The 26,461-nt window shown below is 43.8% G+C and overlaps 2 protein-coding genes across 8 annotated transcripts in view; one reads left to right on the plus strand and one right to left on the minus strand.

The window, feature by feature from the left end:
- Positions 1–23,327, plus strand: PDIA6 (protein disulfide isomerase family A member 6). The gene is made up of 13 exons (XM_027556084.1): positions 1–120; positions 5,080–5,221; positions 8,793–8,850; positions 9,298–9,424; positions 11,718–11,824; positions 13,978–14,108; positions 14,512–14,626; positions 15,363–15,503; positions 16,264–16,348; positions 16,493–16,565; positions 20,695–20,853; positions 21,582–21,678; positions 22,312–23,327. The coding sequence occupies exons 1-13, from the start codon at positions 102–104 to the stop codon at positions 22,378–22,380; spliced, it is 1,323 nt and encodes a 440-aa protein (XP_027411885.1). The 5' UTR covers positions 1–101; the 3' UTR covers positions 22,381–23,327.
- Positions 23,272–26,461, minus strand: part of ATP6V1C2 (ATPase H+ transporting V1 subunit C2) — a 60,882-nt gene continuing 57,692 nt past the window's right edge. For all 7 annotated transcript variants that reach the window (XM_027556080.1, XM_027556079.1, XM_027556078.1 and 4 more), the window contains 2 exons: positions 23,797–23,929; positions 23,272–23,544 (listed from right to left, as the gene is read on the minus strand). In XM_027556080.1, the coding sequence (XP_027411881.1) occupies positions 23,455–23,544; positions 23,797–23,929 (223 nt within the window). In that variant the 3' untranslated portion in view covers positions 23,272–23,454. The remainder of the gene's footprint in view (positions 23,545–23,796; positions 23,930–26,461) is intronic.

Consider the following 26,461-nt stretch of genomic DNA (forward strand, 5'->3'; position numbering starts at 1 on the left):
CCCGCGCTTACCTCGCGAGCCGAGGGCGGTACGAGGGGCGGTGGGGGCGCGGCGCGGCGGTGAGGCGGCGGCTGGAGTGTGTGGCGGCGCGGGCGCTCAGCATGGCTCGCCTGGTGCTTGGTAGGCTTGGGCCTCCTCGTCTGGGAGGCCGGGGGGTGAGGTGAGGGGAACAGCCTGAGAGGCCCGGGGAGCAAGCGGGCGCCTGGCCTTGCCCGGGCCCCGCGCTGGCGAGGAGGGTCGCGGGCCGGGTCCTCGCGGAGAATGCCGCAGAGGCAGCCCCGGCGGCGGTGGGGGAACTCCGCGAGCTGAGACTGTCCTTGACCCGAGCTTCCCCTCCCCTGCCCCCACCCTGCGCTGGCCCTCCAGCAGACGTGTGGGGCGCGCGGGAAGGTGAGGGAGCCCTTGGCGGGGGGCGACCGCATCCCACCTGGGCTGGGGTGGGGGGTGGAGCGTATGCGCGAGAGAGCCCCGAGGCTGAGCGCGAACCCGGGGCGCTGGGTTCAGCCCCGAGCCGGGGTCCGAGTGCCGGACGCCGGGCTCTTGTGAAGGGGCGGGCGGGGTATGAGCGAAGGCCGGGAGCTGCGATCGAGCCCCCCGAGACCGACTATGGCTCGTCCCTGACCGTGGCTGGGTATTGGGATGGGGGTGGGGCACCTGGAAGGGGGACCTTGTTCTGGGCCTCGAGTGTTCGGGGGGAGTCACAGGCTCCTCATACTGCAGCTTGCCCTCACCACCTGTTTTATGGAATTCCCACTTGTGAAAAACCTGAAATATCAAAACCCAGTCCTGAAATCGATCAGAAGTTTCCTTCAAAGGCCCCAGTACCTTCTTAAAGCGGGTTTCACGATGTAAGAGCGCTTTAGATGTGATTGAACTTTTCAGAACTAAATCGAACCCAGACTAAGGTAAATGTCTTAGCGACTTCAATAGTGAATGGAGGATCCCCTTCCTTCCCTGGGCCCTCTTAGTCCCAATCAAGGCGCTGTAACAGTGGGTACCTGAGCACGCTGGTCCAGAGAGCAAGGTATGGGTCCCAGCCTCGGTCCCCCGAATCTACTAGCTAGGTGACTGGGAGCTAGTTACTTAACCACTCTGGGCTTGTACTCCCTAGCGTTGTTCTCGGGATTAAAGAATTTGTGTATATATGTGTGTATATATACACATATATACACACCTAAAGAGAGAAAGCAAGATAGAAATACTTGCCGTATTACTGTAGAGATAATAGATGAGGAGCGAAAACTTAGTTTCTGTTTAGTTGCCTGCAAGTGAATTCAGACAGGGCTCTGAAAGCATCTATGATTCTTTCAGTTGACTCATTTTAAGGTAGTCAGCCTTTTGGGGCGCCCTCTAGGTTTCTAGATGACTTTTTTGGGACCATGTACTCTTGCTAGCAGGTGAGGTACAGAGAGGTTACTGATGTAGATTTATAGCATCCTTAACTACTGTTGGGGAATAGTGGGAGGCCACAGATGGCAAAACCATCTGCTCACAAAGCTTCTAGATACTTGGATGTTCCAATTTCCCATTGGTGCTCGTTCTCAGTGAGTGGAATGACCATGTGAATATTAGAAACAGATCATTATCGATCAACATTGACCTACTCTTATCATTTTAAGTGGCCTGAGTGTTTTTGTAGGAGGTAGTTACTGACTGCTGTTATTGCTGTTGGGTTTTGTACACCTTTTAATGCTTTTGGAGTAGCATGTTTGATTTCCTTCTGACCCTACTAGGTCTTACTGCCTCTTAAAGAATTTAGTTATTGAACCTTTATCAAGACATTACCACTGATACCCATTATAGTGGGAGGGTGCTCTTGTGAGATCCAGGCCGCTTTATAGAAAGTTACCAAAGTCCAGCACCATTACTAGAGGGAAAAAAGCTGAAGTTTATGTTATACTGAGTGTCATTAGGCATGCCTATCTTCCTACCACATTCCTGAGGTGAACAATTAAACAAAAATCACTGTTTAATGAGTGAAACAGTCATTAAAACATCCTGTAATGACTCCAACCTTCTTGGAACAGCATGAAGAGGAGAGTGCCTTCTTCATTGTTCCTCCCGATTGACAGGAGAAGAGAAAGAACCTGATTCCCCTGCACAGTCTGTAGAATGCCCCTTCTGGGGTTTACTCCTGCAGAGTCCAGTCCTTTGGTTAAAATTTGGGGATGGGTACCTAGTTACTCTTTAGTTATGTGGCCTTAGGCAAGTTATGTTTTCTGTGTTTCCATTTCCTGGGCTAAAAATGGGCATGATGACACATACCATGTAGAGTAAATGAGTTAACGGTATGTAGTGTCTTATAAGTGTTATTCGTAGTTGAGGTGTCAATTTTTGGAGGCTAGTTAAACAGATACATATACCACAATGGTAGCCATACCCCATCTCCCTTATAAGATTTTTTCTTAGGGAAATAATCAAATTTATTTGAGAATAAATAGAATTTTTAGCATTAGCCTCTTACTAGAAAAAAAATATTGAAACCATCGAATTATGTCAGTAGTGGATTAGGAACATGATACAGCCATTAAAAATGGTTACATGGGGGCTACTTAGTAGAAAATGTAACTTATTTTGAGTGAAAAAGGTTACAAAAAGGAATGTATAATAAGATGACATTTATATAAAAATTTAAATCTCTGTATGATGTAGAGAGATGTCAGCTACAATATCTACCAAAATATTAATAATTCATTCTAAGCAGGACTGTTGATATTTTTTTTTCTTGCTTTATTTTTGAAAATTTTGCAAGGAGCTCAATATATTGAGTAAATAACAATTCATACAGATTTTTTTCTTTAAAGAAGATAAATATATTTAAAATCCATATAAGATTTTCCAAGACCAGTTTTATTCTCAAGCTTACTGACAATTAGGATGGTCTCTACTTAGGTTCTTGATTTACTTGCTTTAGCGAATGTGTCCATCTCTGATCTTTTCTGCAGCAAAGAAAAGATTATTAAGTGGCACCACCCAATAGAAATATAATGCTAAATTTATGTGGTAACTTAAAATTTTCTGGTAGCCATATTTAAAAGACAAAAAGAAGTCGGTGAGATTAATTTTAATATATATTTATTTATTCATTATATCTAAAATATCTCGAGGAAATCAATATCAGAAATACTGAGATAATTTGCTCTTTTCCCCTATCAAGTCTCTGAGATTCAGTGTGCTTTTTATACCTCCAGCACGCCTCCCTTTGGGTTAGCCCCGTGTGGCTAGTGGCTGCTGTATTGACCTGCAGTTATAAAGGGAGCCTCTCTTTGGTTGGCTTGACCTCCGTCCACACTCACCCTTCCCCACCTCTTGAAATGGAAGAGGAGTTCATCCTGTGGCAAGATACCCCTCTCTCTGACTCTGGGTTTACTCCCCTCCTCGTAATTCAGGCATTTTGTTCCATTATTCCCTGTAGTAGTCTCTGCTGCTCCACATATTTCTTCCCTTCATGCTCAAATCACTCCCATCCTTGAAAAGAAAACTTCCTTTTATCCCACGTTGACTTGGTGTCTCCTGCTCTTTATAAGAAACCTATTTTAAAAGATACTGTATTGTTTTCACCAGCTTGTTCCCTCCTGCTTTCTCTAACCTTGTGCAGCCTGACTGCTGCTTACTTTTGCTTCTCTACCATGACCGCCCAGGGCCCCTGGGGACCTCTCTGTCATTATATATCCAGTAGGCAGTTTTCAGCCGTGGCTTCTTGACCTCCCGGTAGCCTTTGTTACTATAATTCATTTCATCTTGCCCTCGGTTTATGTGAAACCACTCTCCTGATAATTCTCCATCCCCTGTTCACATTGCAGCCAGAAGACTCTGTAGAAAGCAAATCTGAGCATACCCATTGCATGATAACCTTTAGAGGCATCACATCACTGTTAGTAGAGTTTGCAGTGAAGTTCCTACAATGTGGTAGAGTTCACGGTGAAGTTCCTACAGTGCTAGTCGTATTTGTAATTCTGATGCAGTGTTCTCAAGCAGTGTGATTGTTATTCATGGCCATGGCATGAGAACTGAAAAGACAACATGGTCTAATTGATAGAGCTGGAAATAGGAGTCAGAGCTGCTCCACCAGTTTTAGGTGTGACTGTGGATGGGCCATTTAATCTCTATCTGCAAGTGTTTCCAAAATCAGGATGATTCCCACGTTCTAGTTCGTAGTGCTGTGAAAAATCAAGTGGATCCAATGTATTTGAAAGCGATTTGAAAATTCAGAATGCCTTAGTGGAGGATTGAGCAACATAACAGTTGACATCAATATGCACTCATTCTTGAAGTTTATCATTGGGTTATTTAAAAAGTTCCACATGAAATCTAAATCCTGTCTACAAAGTAAGCATATGAAATTGTGACTAAGGTGGCATATGAGTAGCCAGAGAAATATATTTGGTCCACAGGGTGGCTAAATTGTTAATAATGCAGTAGACTGTCTGCCCTCCCTTTGTCAGTTGTTCACGTGAACCTTCAGAGCTTCAGAGCTCATCCAGCAGCGCTGTGAGTGCCTGATGATATGCCATGGATAACGTTAGTAGCAAGAAAGATACTTTAAAAAAAAATCATTGTCCCTAAGAGAGTCACAGTCTAGTCGAAGAGTCAAATAATTATTTTTCCCGTCAAAAAGCTTTAATAAAAATAGCATGCTAATAATGCATTTGAATAACACAAGAAATAGTGGGTGGATTACCCAGGGTTTCAGAGTTGGATGGAACGTCCCAGTTTTTCAGCACCCTTGCCCAGAAGATGGCAGTAATAGTCCTGCCTCATAGAGTGTGGTTGTACAGAATGAAGGTGTTAGCATAGGGAAGGCACCAAGAATAGTATTTAAATCTGTTCCCAACACAGCTCAAAGAGATGAGGGTGTGGGCCGTCTGTTCCCTTCTTGTTTAGCACTGCCCCAGAGAGAGTAAAATCCCAGGAGCTCCAACAGTAGCCAGGCTGAAAGTGGGGGAGTGGAGGAAGGAGGCGGCTAGGAGAGAGCTGACCCAAGCTGTCCTCTGTGTGAACGGCCTAGGTTAGGTGAAAAGAACTTTTCCAGTCAGAGCGTGAACCCTGCTATTGATGGTACGTTTCTTGTCATTCCAGGTCTGATGAGCTGTACCCTCTTTATAACAGTTAATGGTCTGTATTCGTCTAGTGATGATGTAATTGAATTAACTCCCTCAAACTTCAACCGAGAAGTTATTCAGAGTGACAGTTTGTGGCTTGTAGAATTCTATGCTCCATGGTAAGTAATTATGAAATAGTTGTCGGTTGAGCCATCTTGTTTACCTAATTTACTGATGGTTTAAAAGAGGTAGAGGACACATCCAGGTAATGCGAATGAAAAGAAATCTCATAATGGTAAAAAGTAAAAGACATAAGAGGGAAAAGGTTGATTGACTATTAAAGGGTGCAGAGTTTGAGTCAGTTCCAGAAAAATGCTGGAAGTAGCTAATAGTTGCAAGAAAGAAGGAATTTTAGGAAGACACACTTAGCTGGTCTTTAGGACAATGTAAGTGGGCTGAAGATAAATTCTTCTCTTGCTTTGCATCTACTTCTGAGGGGAAAAAAGAAACCTTCTGCAGTGAAGATACAACTGCGCAAGTCACTTAAATGTGGGCTTTTCTTTTTCCCCCAACAAATTTGTACTCCATTGTTACACAATTCGCTGTGGTTGAATCCGTGGATACAGGGGGCTGACTAGAAAGTTACATGTGGATTTTCGACTGCAGCAGGTCAGCAGCACCTGTAACTCTCCTTATTCAAGGGTCATCTACACGGTCAAAATACACAGTATTGCACTGCTTGTTTATGTAGTTGAAATACTTACTGAAAACAAAACCAAAGCCCCAACAAATAAACGTGTAGCAACAGATCAATGGAATCAGTGCAGAATAGGCATGAGACTGTCACTGCTACAAACTGCAGGTGACAAGCGCCTGGAGGAGGTGGAGCACCACCAGCTGTATCTGCAGGCGCGCTGGGTGCTGACTGGAGGTCCAGAGTGGTCCTCGGAGAGGCAGGGCGAGTAGTGAGTGGAATTCATGCAGACCGTCCTTGCGCAGGCACTTTTTAGGCAATGCCTGATGAAAGGTTTTCCTTTATTGCTTTTCAGTTTTTTCTTTGGAAAAAGAAAACAGTTTTAGAAACTTAGTACCAGTTCAGTGTAGCAGATCATGGTGAAATCCTTTACTTTAAAAGTTTAAGTTACTACATTATGAAAATACTGTTCATCTTAATACCTTTCTTTTTATTCCTTTTGTTTTTCTTTGTTATCCAAATAAGAATTCTGTATAGATTCGTTCATTTTAGTAAAGGTACAAATGGCAGTTCTACAGGCTTAATATTGTTGAATGCCTTTGTATGCAGCTTTTATAAGTTTGATATTTTTTGTCATTTATGGCATTAGTAATTTACCTTGTTTTGGGGGAGCTGCAGTATATGAAAATACACCTCATTTCAAAACAAAACCGGTCAGCATGCTTGAGAAGGTTCTGGATCAAGTAGTTAATTATTATTGTTAACTGGCAAAGTTTTGCTTCATAGTGTCCTGGATGAGAGAATGTCTCATTAGAGAGTGTGCTTTTAACCTCTCAGTGTGTTTGAACTTTGGCAGCTTGGTGAAGACTATGAGTTCCTCCTAAGAATAAAAGTTTTACATGCATAGAATAAAAGCTATGGGATCACAAAGGAAACCTGAAATATTGGAATAAGATTATTAAACTATCAAAGTAAATCTTGGTATGGTTTTGTAGTCCTCATTTACAGAGACTATAAATACCAAGGTCCAGCAGTAGATTTTAACAGCTGCTAAGTCGCTTCAGTCGTGTCCAACTCTGTGCGACCCCACAGACGGCAGCCCACCAGGCTCCCCCGTCCCTGGGATTCTCCAGGCAAGAACACTGGAGTAGGTTGCCATTTCCTTCTCCAGTGCATGAAAGTGAAAAGTGAAAGTGAAGTCACTCAGTCGTGTCCGACTCTTAGCGACCCCATGGATTGCAGCCCACCAGGCTTGTCCATCCATGGGATTTTCCAGGCAAGAGTACTGGAGTGCGGTGCCATTGCCTTCTCCGATTTTAACAGCTAGCTACCATAATCCTGAAATGGTGATGAACGTAAATGATGTTGAAAGAAACTTGCACCAACTATAGTGGTGGTGAGAAAATAGCTGTGATTTTTATTTTTGACAGAGTCACAAGTACTAACCCACTATGATATGTTATTACTGTTTATTGAAAGAAATCCTAAATTTTAATTATAAGTTAATGAAAATAGAGGATTTCCCCCCCATCAAAGCTTACAGAGCCCTTAAGTTTTTGTCCACTGGCCCTTTGGAGATCCGTGGACCCCAGTGAAAAACCCCTGAATTATAGGGTATGCTGCTGTATTTATATTTGTGGCATTTTGATCTGTCTTTATATTGCTTAACGTTGAAATTACAGGGTGTATGTACTCTGAAAATCTCTGATTTAAGTCCTACCTTCGTTAGAACAAATTGAAATTAAAGAGGCACAAAGTCCTGTAAAATTTTGACTCCTCGATTTCCAAGTAGCTTACCTGAATAGCAAAATGTACTGTGTAGGTAGTGGGTAGAATCAGCATTTCAGGGCACTTTGCTGAAAGATCTTGACTTCTAAACTATTGGATTATGCCTAGGCCCCCATGGAAGGTGATGTTACATACTGACTAAGAGCGTGGGATCTGCAGCCAGGAAGACCTGTCGGGCAGCTCCGTCACTGGGTGACATTGGAAGGGTTTCTTACCTTCTCAGGCTCTGTTTCATCATCTGTAGAATGAAAATGACCACAAAGCCTGCCTGCAGGGTGGCTGTGCTGATGAAATGAAATCCTGTGTGAAGAATGCGCTTCATGGTCCTGGCACGTGCATTGGCTCATTAGGTGCTTAGAGACCTAATTAGAAGAAAATTGACTGTTTAAAAAAGGAAGTAGTCACCTGTAGTTAAACTAGCTATGCTGTCTTCATACATGGATATTACACAGTGATGAAAATAATACAGCTGTCTGTAACCTGGATGACCGATAGGTTTTTGTATATATAATTTCTTTTTAAAGCACTTGTCTGTGTGTTATATTTCACAGTAATTTTTCCCAAGTACTAGTACCTAAAAGATGAAGAATATTTTTCCTTGTGTGTCACTGTCTCACTCTTCTTGTTCTTTTAACACCACCTTGTGGTGTCAAGGTTTTCACTCCTTAGCCTTACTGACTTGAGATTCCATGTGCCTTTTATCTCCACAAGCTGCCGTGGGAGCTACAGAACATTAAGACGCAGGCCCCACAGATCCAGGCTCTAAAACAGTCGTCTCATCTATAAAGATGAAAATTCTGGACTATATCGGGGCTATAAAACCTTAATAGATTGAAGAATCACTAGTGGGACTTATTAAAGACAGGTTCCTGAACCCCTTCTCTAGGAACTCTGATTCCTTGGGGTCTCAGAATCTGTATTTTGCTTAGCATAGACCTCAGACCACACTTGAGGCACACTCGGCAAGGTAAACACTGATGTTCCCCCTCAGAGATGGAGTTACAAATGATAGTATTTGTTTAAACCGTTTAAGTATAATTTAACTCAGCAGTAATTTGGAAGGTTTTTTATTATGATTTTTTAAAAAAAAGGATTGTAGTGAAATCACAACAGTGAGCTCCTTCTGGTCACCAATCATGTCTTTTTTTAGTGCTGTTCTCCCTGAAAGCCCCTACCCCCAGTCCATGGCACTCAGGAGACCATTGGGGAGTGTTTCTCGAATTGGAATCAAAGACTGACTGTTTCCTTGTATTTTCATCCCCCGCAAGGTGTGGCCACTGCCAGAGGTTAACACCAGAATGGAAGAAAGCAGCAACTGCCTTGAAAGTGAGTTTCTGGGATGTTCATGCTCACCTGTGTATGTTGAAATAAGTTTAAGCAAATGGGCTTAATGTACAGTAGGAGGTCAGTTTGCATGTTGAAGCCCAGTACTCTTGTTCTGCTTCCAAGATTATGTAGGGAACAAGGGGATACTGTACATTCTAATTTTTGTCTTGTCTATTTTCGTTAATTCTGTTTCCCAGTGAAGTGGCATAATTGTGCTTAGTCGGGCTATTTCTGGGAGCAGCTGAGTTTCCTCACAGGCTGACTTGCCTGTTGTCCAGTCCTCCATTTAGGATTGATTTCCCAGGCTACAGCTGTCATCAATTCTGTTGGCAAATAGGACCCTGCCCTTTATTATCTCATCTCTGAGTTTGCATCATCAGATGATGGGTTCTTGTGGAGTCTGCTCTGGTTGAAAGAAAAACAGATATTCCTTCTGTGTTTCCACAGGATGTTGTCAAAGTTGGTGCAGTTGACGCAGACAAACATCAGTCCCTAGGGGGTCAGTATGGTGTTCAGGGATTTCCTACCATTAAGATTTTTGGATCCAACAAAAACAAACCAGAAGATTATCAGGGTAAGAACTTTTCCTAATTACTTCATGCCCTTGGTTGGAATTCTAATGAGTGGGTAGGACCAGATAGAGAACCTGGGATTCTGTAACCTGTTGGTCCTGCTGCCTGCAAGTTTCTCACCTGCCTTGTGCCTGAATTTCCTGATCTGTGATTTCCTACATCATCTGAGTTGCTCAGAAATTAAACGTGTCAAACAGGTGAGAGGTTTTTTTTATTATTATTGTTTATGCTAGCTTAGACCACATGGTCTTAGCAATGGTAGAGTAGTGATGTTTTGTGCTTTCCTCTTTCTCGTTAGTTTTTAAAAAAAAATACTAGTTACTCAATATTTTATCTGGAGAAGGAAATGACAAACCACCCCAGTATTCTTGCCTGGGGAATCTCATGAACAGAGGAACCTCACGGACTACAGTCCATGGGGTCGCAAAGAGTTGAACGCAACTTAGCAACTAAACAACAAGAAGATATTTTACTCATTACTTACTGTTTAATAAGTTTCTATAATTATATAGTATTTTTAAAGATCTGCAAGTGTTTTCTTGCTCCAATTGCTCATCCCTTCACTGTTAGGAGTTCGAGCATAAGAGTGGGAAAAGAAAGTCCTGTAACTGGAAAGTCAGTTTGAACTGTTGATATTACCGTGGAGTGTTTTGCCCATGAATCTTCAAGTCTTGTAAACATATATAGTATTTGAATTATTGAAGCTATTATTTAGTCTTTTAAACTGTTGATAATGAAGGAGTCCTGCATGTTCTCCTTTTTATAGATGAGGTAGTTGTATCTGCTGTGAGTTACTGAAGCAGCTGGAGAGGACTCTGGCTCCAGACTGTCAAGACTTAAATGTTACTTTAGTCAGCTGTTCTTTTATAGAGTTGGCCTGTTATTTAAGAGGTCACAAATAGGTATCCTATTGAAGATAGCTCTAAAACTCCATAAAACAAAGTTTCAATTTTCTTAGTAAACACCTGCTTTTCTGCTTTGGAATATAATTTTTTAATTTTGCTAATTTGTGAAAATTGAATGTTTAGAGCAGGGGTTAGCATTTGGTCTGCTGCTTGTTTTTGTAAATAAGTTTTCAAAACACTGTCATGCTTTTTCACTGGTGTTGTCTATGGCTACTTCCACAGTAAGACAGCAGAGTCAAGTGGCTACAACAAGCAGTGTGGCCTGCAAAGCCAAAAATAATGACTGTTTGATCTTCTGCAGGAAGAATTTGCTCACCTTTGGTCTGGAATGCGAAAACCCTCTCTTTTCCCCTAGTGTATTTCTTGATTTGGTGTACTTCTAGGTAGAGATTGTTGGGAAGGGCACTAACTCAGAAAGTGGGGTGTCTGCAGTAGATAAGGAGCAGAAGGCTGTTTTTATGTTGAGGTCTGCCTGCCTGCCTGCCTATCTTAGTAATCGACATGCTTGGTCACTACATCTCAGCCAGGATGTAGTAGACGATGATCTGAACACACTCTTGAGTGCTGCTGTGCTGTATTTTCTTTCTAATGTCAGGTCTGAAGTGTTAGAAGTTTTTATCTCTTCCTGGGCAGTTTGATTGGAAAACTCTAATAAAGAAGAAAGAAAAAACTTTCTGAAGCGATTTTATTAGTTTTGCCTTTGAACTCTGATAATTTCAAGGCATATATTGTCCACTTTCTTCTGAGTAAATCAAGAGTCTCCTGACTTGTTCTTGAGCACATAGCTTTTGGTAAACTTCTCAAGGCTGTTGTCACTGTTGGAAATACAGGGATTGAAATTAAGAGCAAGTTCAGCTACAGAACCTCAAAGCCCAGAATAACTGTGTTTTAAACAAGGTAGAAGGAAGTAGGTTGCTTTCTAGTTTCTTAGCTTCAGATGCCTCGTATCCTCCTTTGTCCAGTCCTTTCTGTCCATTAATCTCATTTAAATAGTTTTTTCCATTCCCCTCATTGGTACTTTGTGTTTAGAAATTTATCCTGCTCTGTTAACTAGATAACCTTTTAAATCTGTGTACATGTTACACATTCAGTAGACATTGTAGTGAACTGTTCTCAATAGTAGATGGTGTTTGTGGGTGAACGGAATGTCCTTGTTCACACTAATAAACCTAAAACTGAAGAAGAGGAATTAGTTTTCCCAGGGTAAAGTTTAAGCAGGAAATAACATCCTAGAAGAAACTGGTCCTGTCTTAAAGACACTCGAGTTGTTAGGTCTATTTGAACACCAGATGAAGCTGACAGACATGTCTGTTCCAGTCTTTAGCTAGCATCAGATATAAACACTCAGCCTGCCCACTGCTGTTCACCTGATGCCCCTATCTCCCTGCAGGTGGCAGAACTGGTGAGGCCATCGTGGACGCTGCCCTCAGTGCTCTGCGCCAGCTTGTGAAAGACCGCCTTGGCGGCCGGGGCAGTGGCTACAGCTCTGGAAAACAAGTAAGTCTCTGTATAATGTCAGTTTTTAACGTGTGTCACGATCTTGAAGCCTGATTGTAAACTGGGCATGAAAATGGAAGTCGCTCAGTTGTGTCCAACTCTTTGCAAGCCCATGCACTAGTCCATGGAATTCCCCAGGCCAGAATACTGGAGTGGGTAGCTGTTCCCTTCTCCAGGGGATCTTCCCAACCCAGAGATCGAACCCAGGTCTCCCACATTGTGAGCAGATTCTTTACCAGCTGAGCCACCAAGGAAACTCTGCAAAGAAGATGATTGTTTTTAAAAGTGGTTTAAATTGGTGGACTTTGAGTTTAAAAAATAATAATAATAAGAGGAGATTGAGTCAAGTGACTGCAGAGGGAGTCAGAGCTGCTCGTGTGCCCACTGAGGTCTCTGTTCCTAGCCAGTCGGCCCTGGGGTGTCCACCACAGCTGAGCTGCAGGCCAAGAACCAGGCCCCGCAATGGCTTCCTTAGCCCTGGGCCTAAGTAGAAGAGTTGGAAGACAGCAAGAAAGAGCTTCAGGCCCCAGAAGCTGAACTTGGGCCTCCATGGTGTTTGTAGTTCCAAAGTGGTGAGAGGGAGATACGCTCTCGTCCAGGGCAAACACGGATGAAATTTGGATGGCCTCTTGGCCTGTGTCTGGGGCAGTCAGGCTGAAATCCCTGGACGTTTTATTCATACATAATTGGATAGAGAGCCAAGGTGGTGCTAGTGGTAAAGAATGCCTGCCAGTGCAGAAGACACAAGAGATGTTGGTTCAATCCCTAAGTCAGGAAGATATCCTGGAGTAGGAAATGGCAACCTACTCCAGTATTCTTCCCTGGAAAATCCCATGGACAGAGAAGCAAGCCTGCTGGGGCCAGGAAGAGTCAGACACAACTGAGCATGCGTGCACACACACACATACACAGTTGGATAGGGAAGAAGATTCCTGTTCTATAGATGGATATATTAGATCTCCTTGTATGAAATGTGGATTTTAACCATGATGTACTTATGTTTTTGTGAAAAGGCATTGAATTCTTCCTGACACATGCAGGCACATCTCATTGTATTGCACTTCTCAAATCATTGCATTTTTTACAAAGTGAAGATTTGTGGCAACCCTGCATCAAGCAAGTCTATCGGTGCCATTTTTTCAATAGCGTTTGCTCATCCTGTCACATTTTGGTAATTCTTGGAGTATTTCAAAAGTTTTTTGTTATAATTATGGTCATCTATGATCTTTGATGTTGCTATTACACAGAAGTTTATGACTCGCTAGAGACTCAAATGAGGGTTAGCATTTTTTAGCACTAACATATTTTTGAATTAAGATATTTATTGTCTTTTAGACATAATGCTATTGCACACTGAATAGACTACGATATGAAAATTATAGGCTACAATATAGTGTGAACATAACTTTTATGTGCACCAGGAAACCCAAGAAATTCATGAGTTGCTTTATTGCGATGCTTGCTTTACTGCAGTGGTCTGGAACCAAACCAACAGGATCTCCAAGGTCTGCCTGCACACATAATAAAAACAGCCCTTCACTCCTAGGAGACCAGTAAGAGTAGCTTCTTTATACAGACCTAGCTTACCAGAGATTTCATGCCTTTTTTCTCAAACTTAAGACATTTAATGAGCACAGGTTGTCTTTCCAACACTGATGGCTTTTCATCCAGGCAACAGAAAGCATTATATCAATTCTGACTGCTTTATAGGTTTAGTATTAAAGAAAATGCTTTGAAAAGATAAGAGGGTTAAGTGTTGTTTTTAGCTTTCTCAAGTAGTAGGGAGTTTATCTGAACTGTAGGTATCCAGGATGAACCAGTGTGGTTCTGAATGAGAACAGTGTTACTACGGTGGTTCTGTGAGCCACGCTGGGGTTTCTCTTAATGAAGGTAGCAAAAACAGAGTTCAGGTGCACGTTAGATGTGATACTCAGTGTACTGGTAATTCTTTGAAAGTAAATACTGTTTGCCAGGTAAAAAGAATAATAATACTAAGGAATGTTCCCTATCTGAGTAAAATAGTTTTCACTTGAAAGAAGAATTCAAAACTTTGTTAAGATGTAGAATTGATTATTGCTATATGTATATTTAGAATGGTGATAGTGTTCTTTTTGGCCAAGTTGTAACCTAAGGTTTAATGTCACAAATGACAGGGCAGAGGTGACAGTTCAAGTAAGAAGGACGTGATTGAGCTGACAGACGACAACTTTGACAAGAATGTCCTTGACAGTGAAGATGTTTGGATGGTTGAGTTTTATGCTCCCTGGTGTGGACACTGCAAAAAGTAAGTGCTTTGTACCAGATACTTTTTTAAGTCATAGTGCTTTTAGTCTCTTCACCTGGCTCACTTCTGAAGAGCTGAATCAGGTCATAGGTGATCCCCAAGATGTTCTCCCCCAAAGTTCCGGCTCTATGTGAATGTTAACCCTCAGCATTTGTGCCGAGTGTTTCCTCTGTCATGTTTTCAGAGATGAGCAGGGAGCTGGCATCCAGGGTTGGGAGGGGCATGATGGATGAAGGATGGGGAAGTGAATGTGGGAGGGTGGGGCGTCACAGCTTTCATAAAGCTGCACACGGAGTGTTTCCCAAGTGTGATTTCACTGGACTGGATGGAAATGTGCGCAGCAGTTAAAGTATGTGTGCCTAGAGTTGGCATACCCTTTTAAAGTGCAGGGTGTTTTCTGTAGCCTAGAGCCAGAATGGGCCGCGGCCGCTACAGAGGTGAAAGAGCAAACCAAAGGCAAAGTGAAACTCGCAGCTGTGGATGCCACTGTGAACCAGGTTCTCGCCAGCCGATACGGGGTGAGTGTGCTTGGGAGGCTGGTTTCTCTGTGAAACACGCTGCTTTCAACTTTCACTCCATCGTGTATTCCTGGCTTCCCTAGGAGGTGGGAGGGGAATTTAGCCATTTTGTAATGAAGAAATGAAATCATTCACTATCTTAACCAGTAAATCTGGGACTCAAGACTGTTGAGGTTTCTTGGTTTTGCTTTCAGCATTGCACTGCCTATGGGCTTAATGTGACCCCAGGCTTTCACAGGTTACTCATACAGCTTCTGAAGTTGGTCCCTTTGTTCTCGAGCACATATATTACTATATTGATGTATGTCCAGCGTTTGAATAAGATTTGGCTAAGCCTGGCAGTGAGACTGTTAATATCCCCTGACTGATAGACCATGCTGCCCCTTAGACACTGATGCAGGCCAGGGAGTGTTTTTGTTACATTAAATTACCTATAAAGTAGTTTTAGCCATAAAGATCATCTTATTTATTATTAAATATTAATTTGATTTCTACTCTGATATTTTATTTTGGGGGCTTCCCTAGTAGCTCAGTGGTAAAGAATTCACCTGCCAATGCAGGAGATGTGGGTTTGATCCCTGGGTTGGGAAGATCTCCTGGAGGAGGAAATGACAACCTACTCTAGTATTTTTGCCTGGGAAATACCACAGAGCCCAGCGGGCTACAGTCCATGGGGGTCGCAAAGAGTCAGACATGACTTTGTAACAAACAGCAACAAAATTTTAATTTTTAATAGATTAGGGGATTCCCTACAATCAAGATATTTCAGAAAGGTGAGTCTCCTGTGGATTACGACGGGGGACGCACGAGATCCGACATTGTTTCCCGGGCCCTTGATCTGTTTTCTGATAACGCTCCACCTCCTGAGCTGCTTGAGGTAAACCTTTTCATCTCCTGTACTAAGGAGAGTTTTTCCAGTCTGATGAAAGACCACACTAAAGCAGTAAAGACATTTTCTGTCTTTGCCAGTTAGCTCTTTCTCTTTTTTAATTGTTCTCTTCAGAGTGTTTTTGTACTTTCAGATGGGGAGAACTTGTCTTGTAAATTGGCAGCTTTTCATAACTTTCAGTACGAAAGTAATTGCACTGTAAGCAAAAGGTACCTTCGCTTCATTAAAATTAAATCCAGTCTTTCATTTATCATTCTCAAAATAATAGCTAACATTTATTGAGCACCTGGCCATGTGATGAGCACTGTTCCTTTATGTAGATTTTTCTCATTTAATTCTCCTGTGAACACTTACAGGTGGATACTGTTTTTATCTCCATTTTGCATATGAGGAAGAAGCAAAGAAAGCCTCAAATCCATGAGAATATATAATACATGTTAATGTCTTTCTTACCTGTCTAAACAACTAAACGTCAGAGCAAGGCTGTGCCCAGGCATCCTGATTTCAGAGACCATGTGTGCATACAAATGGCTCACCCCCACTGCAGATAGATGGCTAAGAGATAAAAACGGAATTCTGGTTCGTGTTTCTGTAGCACACACAGGAAGTATTATTTGGGAAGAGCCTTATCTAGCTCTTGAATTACTTTGCTCTTCAATAAGCATGACGGTGCCCAGTCTGTTCAAGCAGACCTGTGGGTTCTGTGTCACATGGTCTTCCAACACCCATTGTGTTCTGGGCCCCGCAGATCATCAACGAGGACGTCGCCAAGAAGACATGTGAGGAGCATCAGCTCTGCGTTGTGGCTGTGCTGCCGCACATTCTTGACACGGGTATGGCCAGTGGGGGCTCGCTCTCCATTAGTTCTGTGCTGCCTGCTCACTTAATAGATGACACTTAATAGAGAACACTTAATAGATGGAATTACTTTACCAACTCCTTTCTTTTTACCTGTAAAATCTTTGTCTTTAAATCAGGAGCTGCGGGCAGAAATTCTTACTTGGAAGTTCTTCTGAAGTTGGCGGACAAATACAAGAAGAAAATGTGGGGGTGAGTTATCAAACTGTCCCAGGATCGTTTGGGAAGGAGAGTGTAGTGCTGCCTGAACGTGGTTCCCTCAGTGTTTCCTGTAGTCCGTGTTCCTCTGCTCACGTTGGTGTGTTTTTTGTTGTTCATTGCTAAGTCGCATCCAACTCTGATCCCATGGACTGCAGTACGCCAGTCTTCCTTGTCCTTTGCCATCTCTCAGAGTTTGCTCAAACTCATGGCCATCGAGTCGGTGATGCCATCCAACCATCTCATCCTCTGTCATCCCCTTCTCCGCCTGCCTTCAGTCATTCCCAGCATCAGGGTCTTTTCAGTGAGTTAGCTCTTCACATTAGATGGCCAGGGTATTAGAAATTCACCTTCAGCATCAGTCCTTCCAATGAGTATTCAGGGTTGATTTCCTTTAGGATTGGCTGGTTTGATCTCCTTGCTGTCCAAGGAACTCTGAAGAATCTTCTCCAGCACCACAGTTCGAAAGCATCAGTTCTTTGGCCCTCAGCCTTCTTTTGGTCCAACTCTCACATCTACATGACTACTGGAAAAAAACATAGCTTTGACAATATGGACCTTTGTCAGCGAAGTGGTATCTCTCTTTTTTAATATACTGTCTAAGTTTGTCCTAGTTTTCCTTCCAAGGAGCAAGCGTCCTTTAATTTCATGGCTGAAGTCACATTTCACAGTGATTTTGGAGCCCAAGAAGATAAAATCTGTCACTGTTTACACTTTAAAGTGATGGGACCAGATGCCGTGATCTTAAGTTTTTTGAATATTGAGTTTCAAGGTAGCATTTTCACTCTTCGCTTTTACCCTCATCAAGAGGCTCTTTGGTTCCTCTTCACTTTCTGCCCTTAAGAGTGGTATCTTAGGTATCTCCCTATCTAATGTTGATACTTCTTGCAATCTTGATTCCATCTTGGGATTCCTCTAGCCGGCATTTCACATGATATACTTTGTATTTAAGTTAAAGAAGCAGGGTGACAATATACAGCCTTGACGTTCTCCTTTCCTAATTTTGAACCAGTCCTTTGTTCCATGTCTGGTCCTCACTATTGCTTCTTACCTGCATACAAGTTTCTCAGGAGGCAGGTAAGGTGATCTGGTATTCCCATCTCTTTAAGAATTTTCCACAGTTTGTTGTGATCCACACAGTCAAAGGCTTTAACGTAGTCAATGAAGCAGAGGAAGTCCCTTGCTTTTTCTGTGATCCAACAGATGTTGGCAGTTTGATCTCTGGTTCTTCTGCCTTTTCTAAATCCAGCTGGTACATCTGGAAGTTCTCGGTTCATGTACTGCCAAAGTCTGCCTTTGAAGGATTTTGAACATGACGTTGCTGGCATGTGAAATGAGCACAGTTGTATGATGATTTGAACATTCTTTGTCATTGCCTTTTTTGGGATTGAAATGAAGACTGACCTTTTCTAGTCGTGTGGCCACGGCTGAGTTTTCCAAATTTGCTGGCATATTAAGTGCATCAGTTTCACGGCATCATCTTTTAGGATTTGAAATAGCTCAGCTGGAATTCCATCATCTCCACTAGCTTTGTTCATAGTGATGCTTCCTAAGGCCCACTTGACCTCACACTCCAGGATGCCTGGCTCTAGATGAATGACCACACCCTTGTGGTTATCCAGGTCATTAAGGTTTTGTATAGTTCTTCTGTGTATTCGTGCCACATTGTCTTCATTCTGTTAGGTTCTTGCTGTTTTTGTCCTTTATTGTGCCCATCATTGTATGAAATATTCCCTTGTTATCTCCAGTTTTCTTCAAGAGATCTCTAGTCTTTCTCATTCTATTGTTTTCCTCTATTTCTTTGCAGTCTTCACTTAAGAAGGCTTTTTATCTCCCCCTTGCTATTCTCTGGAACTCTGCATTCAATTGGGTTGTCTTTCCTTTTCTTCTTTGTCTTTTGCTTTGCTTCTTTTCTCAGCTATTTGTAAAGTCTCCTGAGACAATCACTTTGCCTTCTTGCATTTCTTTTTCTTAGAGATGATCTTGGTCATCACCTTCTGTACAGTATTATATAGTACCTCCATCCATAATTCTTCAGGTACTCTGTCTACCAGATCTGATCTCTTGAATCTGTTCATCACCTCCACTGTATAATCATAAGTGATTTGGTTTAGATCATAGCCAAATGGCCTGGTGGTTTTCCCTGCTTTCTTCAGTTTAAGTCTGAATTTTGTAATAAGGAGCTCATAATCTGAGCCAGTCCCTTCCAGTCTTGTTTTTGCTGACTGTATAGAGCTTCTCCATCTTTGGCTGCAAAGAAGATGATCAGTCTAATTTTGGTATTGACTATCTGGTGATGTCCATGTGTAGAGTTGTCTCTTGTTGTTGGAATGGGGTGTTTGCCATGACCAGTGTATTCTGACAAAACTGTTAGTTAGCCTTTGCCCTGCTTCAGTTTGTACTTCAAGGCCAGACGTGCCTGTTACTCCAGGTATCTCTTGACTTCCTACTTTTGCATTCCAATCTCCTGTGATGAAAAGGACATCTTTTTTGGGTGTTAGTTCTAGAAGGTTTTGTAGGTCTTTGTAGAACTGGTCCACTTCAGCTTCTTTGGCATTAGTGGTTAGGGCATAGACTTGGATTACTGTGATGTTGAATGATTTGCCTTGGAAATGAACCAACATCCTTCTGTTGTTTTTGAGATTGCATCCAAGTACTGCATTTTGAACTCTCTTGTTGACTATGATGGCTACTCCATTTCTTCTAAGGGATCCTTGCCCATAGTACTAGATATAATGGTCATCTGAATTAAATTCGCCCATTCCAGTCCATTTTAGTTCACTGATTCCTAAGATGGTTGATGTTCACTCTTGCCATCTCCTGCTTGACCACATCCAGTTTACCTTGATTCATGGACCTAACACTCCAGGTGCCTATGTAATATTGTTCTTTATAGCATCAGACTTTACTTTTACCACCAGACACATCCACAACTGAGCGTTGTTTCCACTTTGGCCCAGCCTCTTCATTCCTTCTGGAGCTGTTTCTCCTCTCATCCCTGGTAGCATATTGGACACCTGCTGACCTGAGGGGCTCATCTTCCGGTGTTTTTTTAGTATATAAAAATAATTACCACCTAGGAAGAAACAAATCAACGCAAGTATCTTATTTGTACCATGGTACACTTTTTTCTTATAGGAATCATGTTCTAATGGTGGTTGGAGTCCTCGGCTAGCAAGCAAAAACAATTAGTAACAGCTGAATTCTAAATTCTAGCACAGCCTTGAAGGCTAGATAAAGACAGAAATAGAGGCATGTTTCTTTACCTTCTTCTGTGTGAGGGCCGGACGTTGGCAAATGTTTAGAACAAAGCTCGTCTCTTGTTTCCACTGTATCATCTTTCTGCTCTATGTACTCCATCTCCACTGCTGTCCCAGGTACCACGTGGGTACAGGTCTCACACAGAGGCCTTGCACAGCCTCTCTTAGTTTAGCGTGTGCTTGCAGGAGGCCGTGTGCCCAGGTTCCTTGTCTTTCACCCCTGTATGAGTAGAGGGAGCTGACGGTGGGCAGCCTTCGCAATGCAGTGGCTTTTCTTGTTGGGGAGCACGAGCCTAGGGACACAGGCTTCAATGGTTGCAGCATGTAGACTCAGTAGTGGTGACAATGGGCGTAGTTGCTCCGCGCCATGTGGTGTCTTCCTGTACCAGGGATTGAACCTGTGTTCATTGGCAGGCAGATTCTTAGCTACTGTGCTACCCACGAAGTCTGGTTGAGCATTTTTTACATGTGTGAATTATGACATATCCTTAACTTTTTTTTTTTTTAAAGTTGTTACGTGCCCAAAGAACATCAATAACCCCAAATGATACTGATAGGATTTCAGGTAACAGAGAAAATTCATCAGGTTTATTGGACTGGGAGGAGAAACGGTCCTGTAGGTAGACCAGTCCATTTAGGGTTAGGGTGTAGGAAACAGGAGAGGAACCAAGGTTACTTAGGAGCACATCTGGAACATGTTATTTAAAAAACTCATCTTTAGTTTTTGATTTTTTTTTTCTATACCCATCTCATTCTGTAAATGATTTGATGTGTAATCTTTTGTTCTTTAATTAATGTCTGCTAATAGGGTTCTAATTAATTCAAAAGGGATCTTTACCCTAAAAATCAATCCACTTTTCTAGGTGGCTGTGGACAGAAGCTGGAGCCCAATCTGAACTAGAGAACGCGCTGGGGATTGGAGGGTTTGGATACCCTGCTATGGCAGCTATTAACGCACGCAAGATGAAATTTGCTCTCCTAAAGGGATCGTTCAGTGAGCAAGGCATTAATGAGTTTCTCAGGTAACGTCTTCCTTCTTTGAGTTGTTTTTGTTTTGTCAAACTGTTTACTTGGTTCTTTTGTGGTAATGGTTCCAAACTAGATTATGCTAGAGTATGCAATAAGTGGAGTAATTTTCTCTTTCACATTTCAGAGCATAAATGTACATAAATTAGAGCTTTGGAATCATCTTCCTGTGCAATGGAAGTCTTTTACTTAGCAAGTGATCCTACCACTTTTCTCCTCTCGGGCCCCTTTGCCATCCTGTGCACTTGGCATTGAGCCATCCTGGGTACCAGCCTGCGTGAGTCTGGTACCCGCAGGGTCTGACTGACTGTGCGGAAGCCCTCTGTTCTGCCCATACAGCAGTTCAGGGAATGGTGGGAAAGTGACTCCCTGGCCCAGAACTTGGAAAGTGGCCGTACTGAGAAACCTTCTTGGGTTCTAAAGTTAGTGTGGAATTTTGTTAATCATTATTCTGGTCTAACCCATGTCTAGATCAATTTTGATCGTTTTTTACTTACTTGTATTTTGGCAAGATACGTTTGCGCTGTTTTTCAAATTACTGGTAGTAACGGGCTTTATCTGCTGCCAGAGCCTTCCTCAGGAATTGCATTATATTGTCATACAGTGACATTGTTGTGCCTGATGGAAAAGATAGTTCGTGAAGTACTTCTCAGGAGCAAAGAGTAGTTTCTTCACTGGCACCAACCGTCCATTGTTAACACACATCTTCTCATCTTCCCCTCAGGGAGCTGTCTTTCGGGCGTGGATCTACGGCGCCTGTAGGCGGTGGTGCTTTCCCCACCATCAGCACCAGGGAGCCCTGGGATGGCAAGGACGGCGAGGTGAGTCCTGAGGGCAGCTGAGCCATGAGCAGGACTCGGGGCTTCCGTCCTGCCTCTGACTTTCCCGACCCAGCTTTGCTGCTTGTGACCCAAGTCCCCTCCCTCAGACCTGAGCTTTGACATGAGCCTGGCCTTGAAGTGTCGGTTTCTTGGGCTTGTAGGCCCTTCGTCCCGTCCTCCCTGTCGTCGGGTGCAGCACTGGATGTTCATGCCTCAAACAGCCGGAGAAATTCACTGAGGTTGCTTTCCCACCAGCCCTCAAGTGAACATTTAACTTGGAATTCAGTAACTCTGAGAGAAGTGCAAAATTCAGGCTTTGAAATTAAATATATTCCAGTACATTTCTGCCCATCCTCCACAAAGGACAAGTTAAATCACTGTTAGTTTTCTCTCTGTACTGATAGGCAGGGTTAAAAGCAGGAGCTGGGTGAGCAAAAGCTGTTGTGCTCAGAGCACTGCTAGAAGTGTACTGCTCTGTGACGTGAGACGTCAGACTTCAGCGTCATCCTCCCTGTGGTTCTACATAGACCCTGCAGGCCTGACCGTGTGAAGGGAGACGTCAGACTTCAGGGTCGCCTGCCTGTGGCTCTGTGTAGACCCTGCAGGGCCTGACCTTGGTTTTCTGTCCCACAGCTTCCCGTGGAAGATGACATTGACCTGAGTGACGTGGAGCTGGACGACCTGGAGAAAGATGAATTGTGAGAGGCTCCACAAAGACTTCAGCTTTCTTTTCTTGGGAGCAGATTTTCCTGTGGTGAAGGAACGTCCTTTCCAGTCCAAGGAACCTACCAGTGGCCTTTTTAACCGAGAAGTTAACCCTTGACTGGTCATTTGAAAACACTGCAACAGTGAACTTTTGCGTCTCAAGAAAACAATGAAAAATTCTATGAATTGTCGTAGCCAGTGAAATGAGTTGTATCCTGTCAAGTAATATTTTGAAGAAAACGGATGGGCTGTTGAAGCGTTTTTCTCTCCCTCTGACTTGCTGCTTGGATGTTCTTGGAGGCTGTTTCTTACATACAGGTTTTTTAATGTGACCCTTTTCATTTGAATATTAATAGCTTTTTTCCATTAAAGAATAAAACAATATTTTGGACAATGCCAATAAATGTATGAAATCAGTGTCCACATGGTAAATTCAGAGTGTGGTGTTTAGCCTGTACATAAATATTGTGAAGGGACAACCTTAACGTCTGTCCTCCCTATAACCTGCGGCTCACGTGACACCGTCTGGATGCCTGCTGCCACACAGGTCTTACCTGTGACCCACAAGGCCAGGTTCCAGCTGTAAATGTGAAATGTAAAGCGAGTTTATATAGAAGGATGAAAAACAGTGTGGATCGTCAAGTGGGAACTGCCCTCCAGGCCGTCTTTTGTGTCTGGGCCTCACCAGCAACTACTAGGGGAAAGAGCTGGGTATACACTTAGCCCAGGGTTTTTGATATGTTGTTATTAAACCCTCACAGCATGTCCCGTTAAGACATGAAGTACAGTCGCAGGCTACCAATTGATAGGAAGTCCCCATTCATGTGAGATATTCAGAAAATGGAACTTTTGAAATACGTTAGAATATAAATGAAGAGACAATTCAAAGGACTGAGAACATTTCTTTACTGTAACTTACAAAAAATAAATACAACTGTCTCTAATCTTTGTGAGCAATTTCTCTAAAAATCTAAAATCTGTAGGATACTTAAATTGTTCTCGGGCTAGAGGAAAGAAGTGTCTGCAGTAGTTCACAGGGATACTGAAGTTTAGCGGTACCAGGTCATCTTTCTAGTCGAGAAGACTAAGGTCGATGTGGAAGTAGACGTAAGGAAAGTAGTCTTGGTTGCTGAGTTGGAGTCCAGGGATCTCCACGGATGCCTGCAAAAGATGTCACGTTAGTGCATAAGCTCATCTTGTTTTGTTTCCGTGTGAGGAAAGCTCTCTAGGCATTGGCCGCAATTTCTGCCTGCCACAGTCCACCCCAACTCAACGCAGTCTCTTGTTAACCTTTCACATTTGTGAAGTGTAGATTTTTCTAATAGTCTGGCAGGTACCGTTTTGGGGGAATAGCTCCATGTGGAGAGGCTGACCTTACTGTAAAAGGCAGCTTTCTCTGGATGATATACCTACATCCAATATACTTGCAGCTGCAACTTCATCCAGATGCCTGAAGACGGAGTTCAGAACCTGTCGTAAACGTTTGGTGCATGACTTCTTATGAGGCTGGAGGAGAACCGCTTGGAAGTTCACTGGCAGTCCATACCTGTTGAGGCAGAGCAAGTGTGTAACGAGTTACTGCCAGTATGGGTAAAATGAACCTGACAGTAAATCCTAGTAAGAGTGAAACATCAGCCCACACAGCTTAGGAGAAGAAAACTCAGTTGAGCAGAATGTCAAGGGTCAGGAGTGAGGCTAAATATTAGATCTTTCTGCATAGAAAAATCTCTACAACATGCTCAACAGCTTCTGATGGTGACAGTCTTTGACTAAGAGCCAAGGGGTCCCTTGGGTATGTGTGATTGTCAGGTGGTAAGGGCTCAAGTTGAGGCCGTCCAAAAAATACTTTGACTCCAAAGCCTTTGTCTAAAATGCAACTTAGTGGCTTTACTTTTCTCCACTGAAAGACCAGCACACACAGATGTGGTTTATCAAGATTGTTCATTCCTTTTGCCGAGTTTTGGGTGGACAGGATTTTAAATGGACTGTGGATGCTGGTGTACATGTAAAAACCACTTGCTGGCAGCTTTTCCTATTGTGTTATCTCAACAACGTATTTACACTGAGACTTCCCTGCTGGTCCAGTGGGTAAGAATCCGCCTGTCAATGCAGGATACACGGATTCCATCCCTGGTCCAGGAACATCCCACCTGCCACAGAGCAGCCAAGGGGCTGTGCGCCACAACTACTGAAGCCCGTGGGTCTAGAGCCCATGCTCGGCAACTAGAGAGTAGCCCCTGCTCTCTACCATTACAGCAAGCCCGCGCACAGCAATGGAGACCCAGTGCAAACAAAAATGTTTACACCGAGTACTATATTAAGTAAATGTGCATCAAGTTCCTCTGTCCATGGGATTTTCCAGGCAAGAGTGCTGGAGTGGATTGCTGTTTCCTTTTCCAGGGGATCTTCCCGACCCAGGAATCGAACCCGGGTCTCCCGCATTGCAGGCAGATGCTTTACCGTCTGAGCCACCAGGGAAGCCCATATATTAAGTAAATGTGCATTTTGTAATGGGTCAGTGTTTTAAATATATATATATATACTACCAGTGCGCAAATGCTTGGATATTCAATACTTACCCATGCTTCACGCCCGAGTCAGGCATGTGAAAGCTGGCCTCGAGATGCCCTTTTACTGCCTAACCTGTTAGTATTACTTCGTTTTTATTTCACAATCAAGGCTCATAAACTAGCCCCTGACTTTCCTGGTCCTCATTTCTGGCTGTTAATGGTGCAAAGTGTTCACTCAAGTCCTGAGGTCTCCTAGTGGGTCTATAGAAAAGTAAAATGAAAGGGCCATTTGTAATTGCCTCACTGTAACCAAGCAAGGCCTTAGGACACTGAGCGAGCGGGGCCCCACCAGAGCCAAGAGGAGGAGGGCCACAGGGGCCGCTGATGCTGGCAGGGAACAGCAGGAGCCCCTGGGCTCGATGGGGTGAGAGGATGGCCCAGCAGACACCCTCATTCCTTCTCTTGTCGTCCAAGCTCCGGCTACCCAGAGGACAACGAGTAGAAGGTTGTAGTGCTTCCTGGAGAGTCCCTGTCGCTTGAGTGAGTAGTGGCTCTCACCCTGCCTTCCCTCCCGAACGTCCCACCCCACTCCCATTCCCTGGGTAGAGACCCCACCGCACACCCACGACCTCACCAGCACAGCTGACCCTGCCCACCGCAGGGAAGTCCAAGCACCAGACTTCAGACTTCTCAAAAGGTGACAGTCACTGATGCAGAGCCCAGGGCACATGTGTGTCTGGAGACAGCATTCCAGCTCACAGACGCAGTAGCCAGATCATCACTCTGCCACCCTCCGACTGGGCACCCCACCACGTTCATCGCCAGATTGCTCTGGGAGGCTGTTTACCTTTCCCCTGAACCAAGAGGCCATCTGCTGAGCTCTGCTCCCCTGACCAGCTGTGAGCTCCTTGTTCACGGTGCTACCCCTGTGTCTGGTGAGTAACAGACACCCCCAGCTAGACACTGGCTACAGGAATGCTCTTTGCCCCTCGCCCAGCCTCCACGCTCTGTACCCCTTCCTCATCTCACCCTCCTTTTGGTTTCAGGGCTTCCACATTCTCCCTAGACCCTTCCAGTCCTCTCCATGCTAGCTGTCCCTCCTGGTCAGTTCGAACACCTACTCCATCCTGCTCAGAACAGGCCTTCCAGGTCAGCTCTCCCACTCCTTTCTCCTCCAGCCGCCACCAGGCTGCCCACTTCTGGACCACTCAGTACAGGAGCCTCCGTCCCCTCGAGGCCCCCTAATGGGGGCCCTCCACTTGTGCCCTCTGTAGTAAGAAAGTCGCAGTCACCACCCCTGCCTGCTCACATGCCACCATTGTGCCCTTTTCACCAATTTCCCCAGCTCTCATCCCACCTATGAGAGCATCCAGGGTCCTATGTCACCGGAGCATCCTTCAGTTACTAGTTGCTCACGCCCAGTGGTCCCATTCCAGAGACACGTCAAGCCTCAACCGTCTGCTTCCTGACTCACCCATCTCTCCCTCCTCCGGCCTCTGACATCCCCATGGGCTTCTCTGCCCCAACTCCTTAGAGGCTGGGCTCCCCTTTGGTGTACCCTCTGAATG

This window comes from Bos indicus x Bos taurus, chromosome 11, assembly GCF_003369695.1.
Source record: "Bos indicus x Bos taurus breed Angus x Brahman F1 hybrid chromosome 11, Bos_hybrid_MaternalHap_v2.0, whole genome shotgun sequence".
Taxonomy (NCBI): domain Eukaryota; kingdom Metazoa; phylum Chordata; class Mammalia; order Artiodactyla; family Bovidae; genus Bos; species Bos indicus x Bos taurus.

Excerpts from the sequence above, each read along its gene's own strand:
- PDIA6 (XM_027556084.1), top strand. Across the intron at positions 16,349-16,492 it reads GCCGCACATTCTTGACACGG|GAGCTGCGGGCAGAAATTCT; the intron begins GTATGGCCAGTG and ends TCTTTAAATCAG. Across the intron at positions 16,566-20,694 it reads TACAAGAAGAAAATGTGGGG|GTGGCTGTGGACAGAAGCTG; the intron begins GTGAGTTATCAA and ends CCACTTTTCTAG.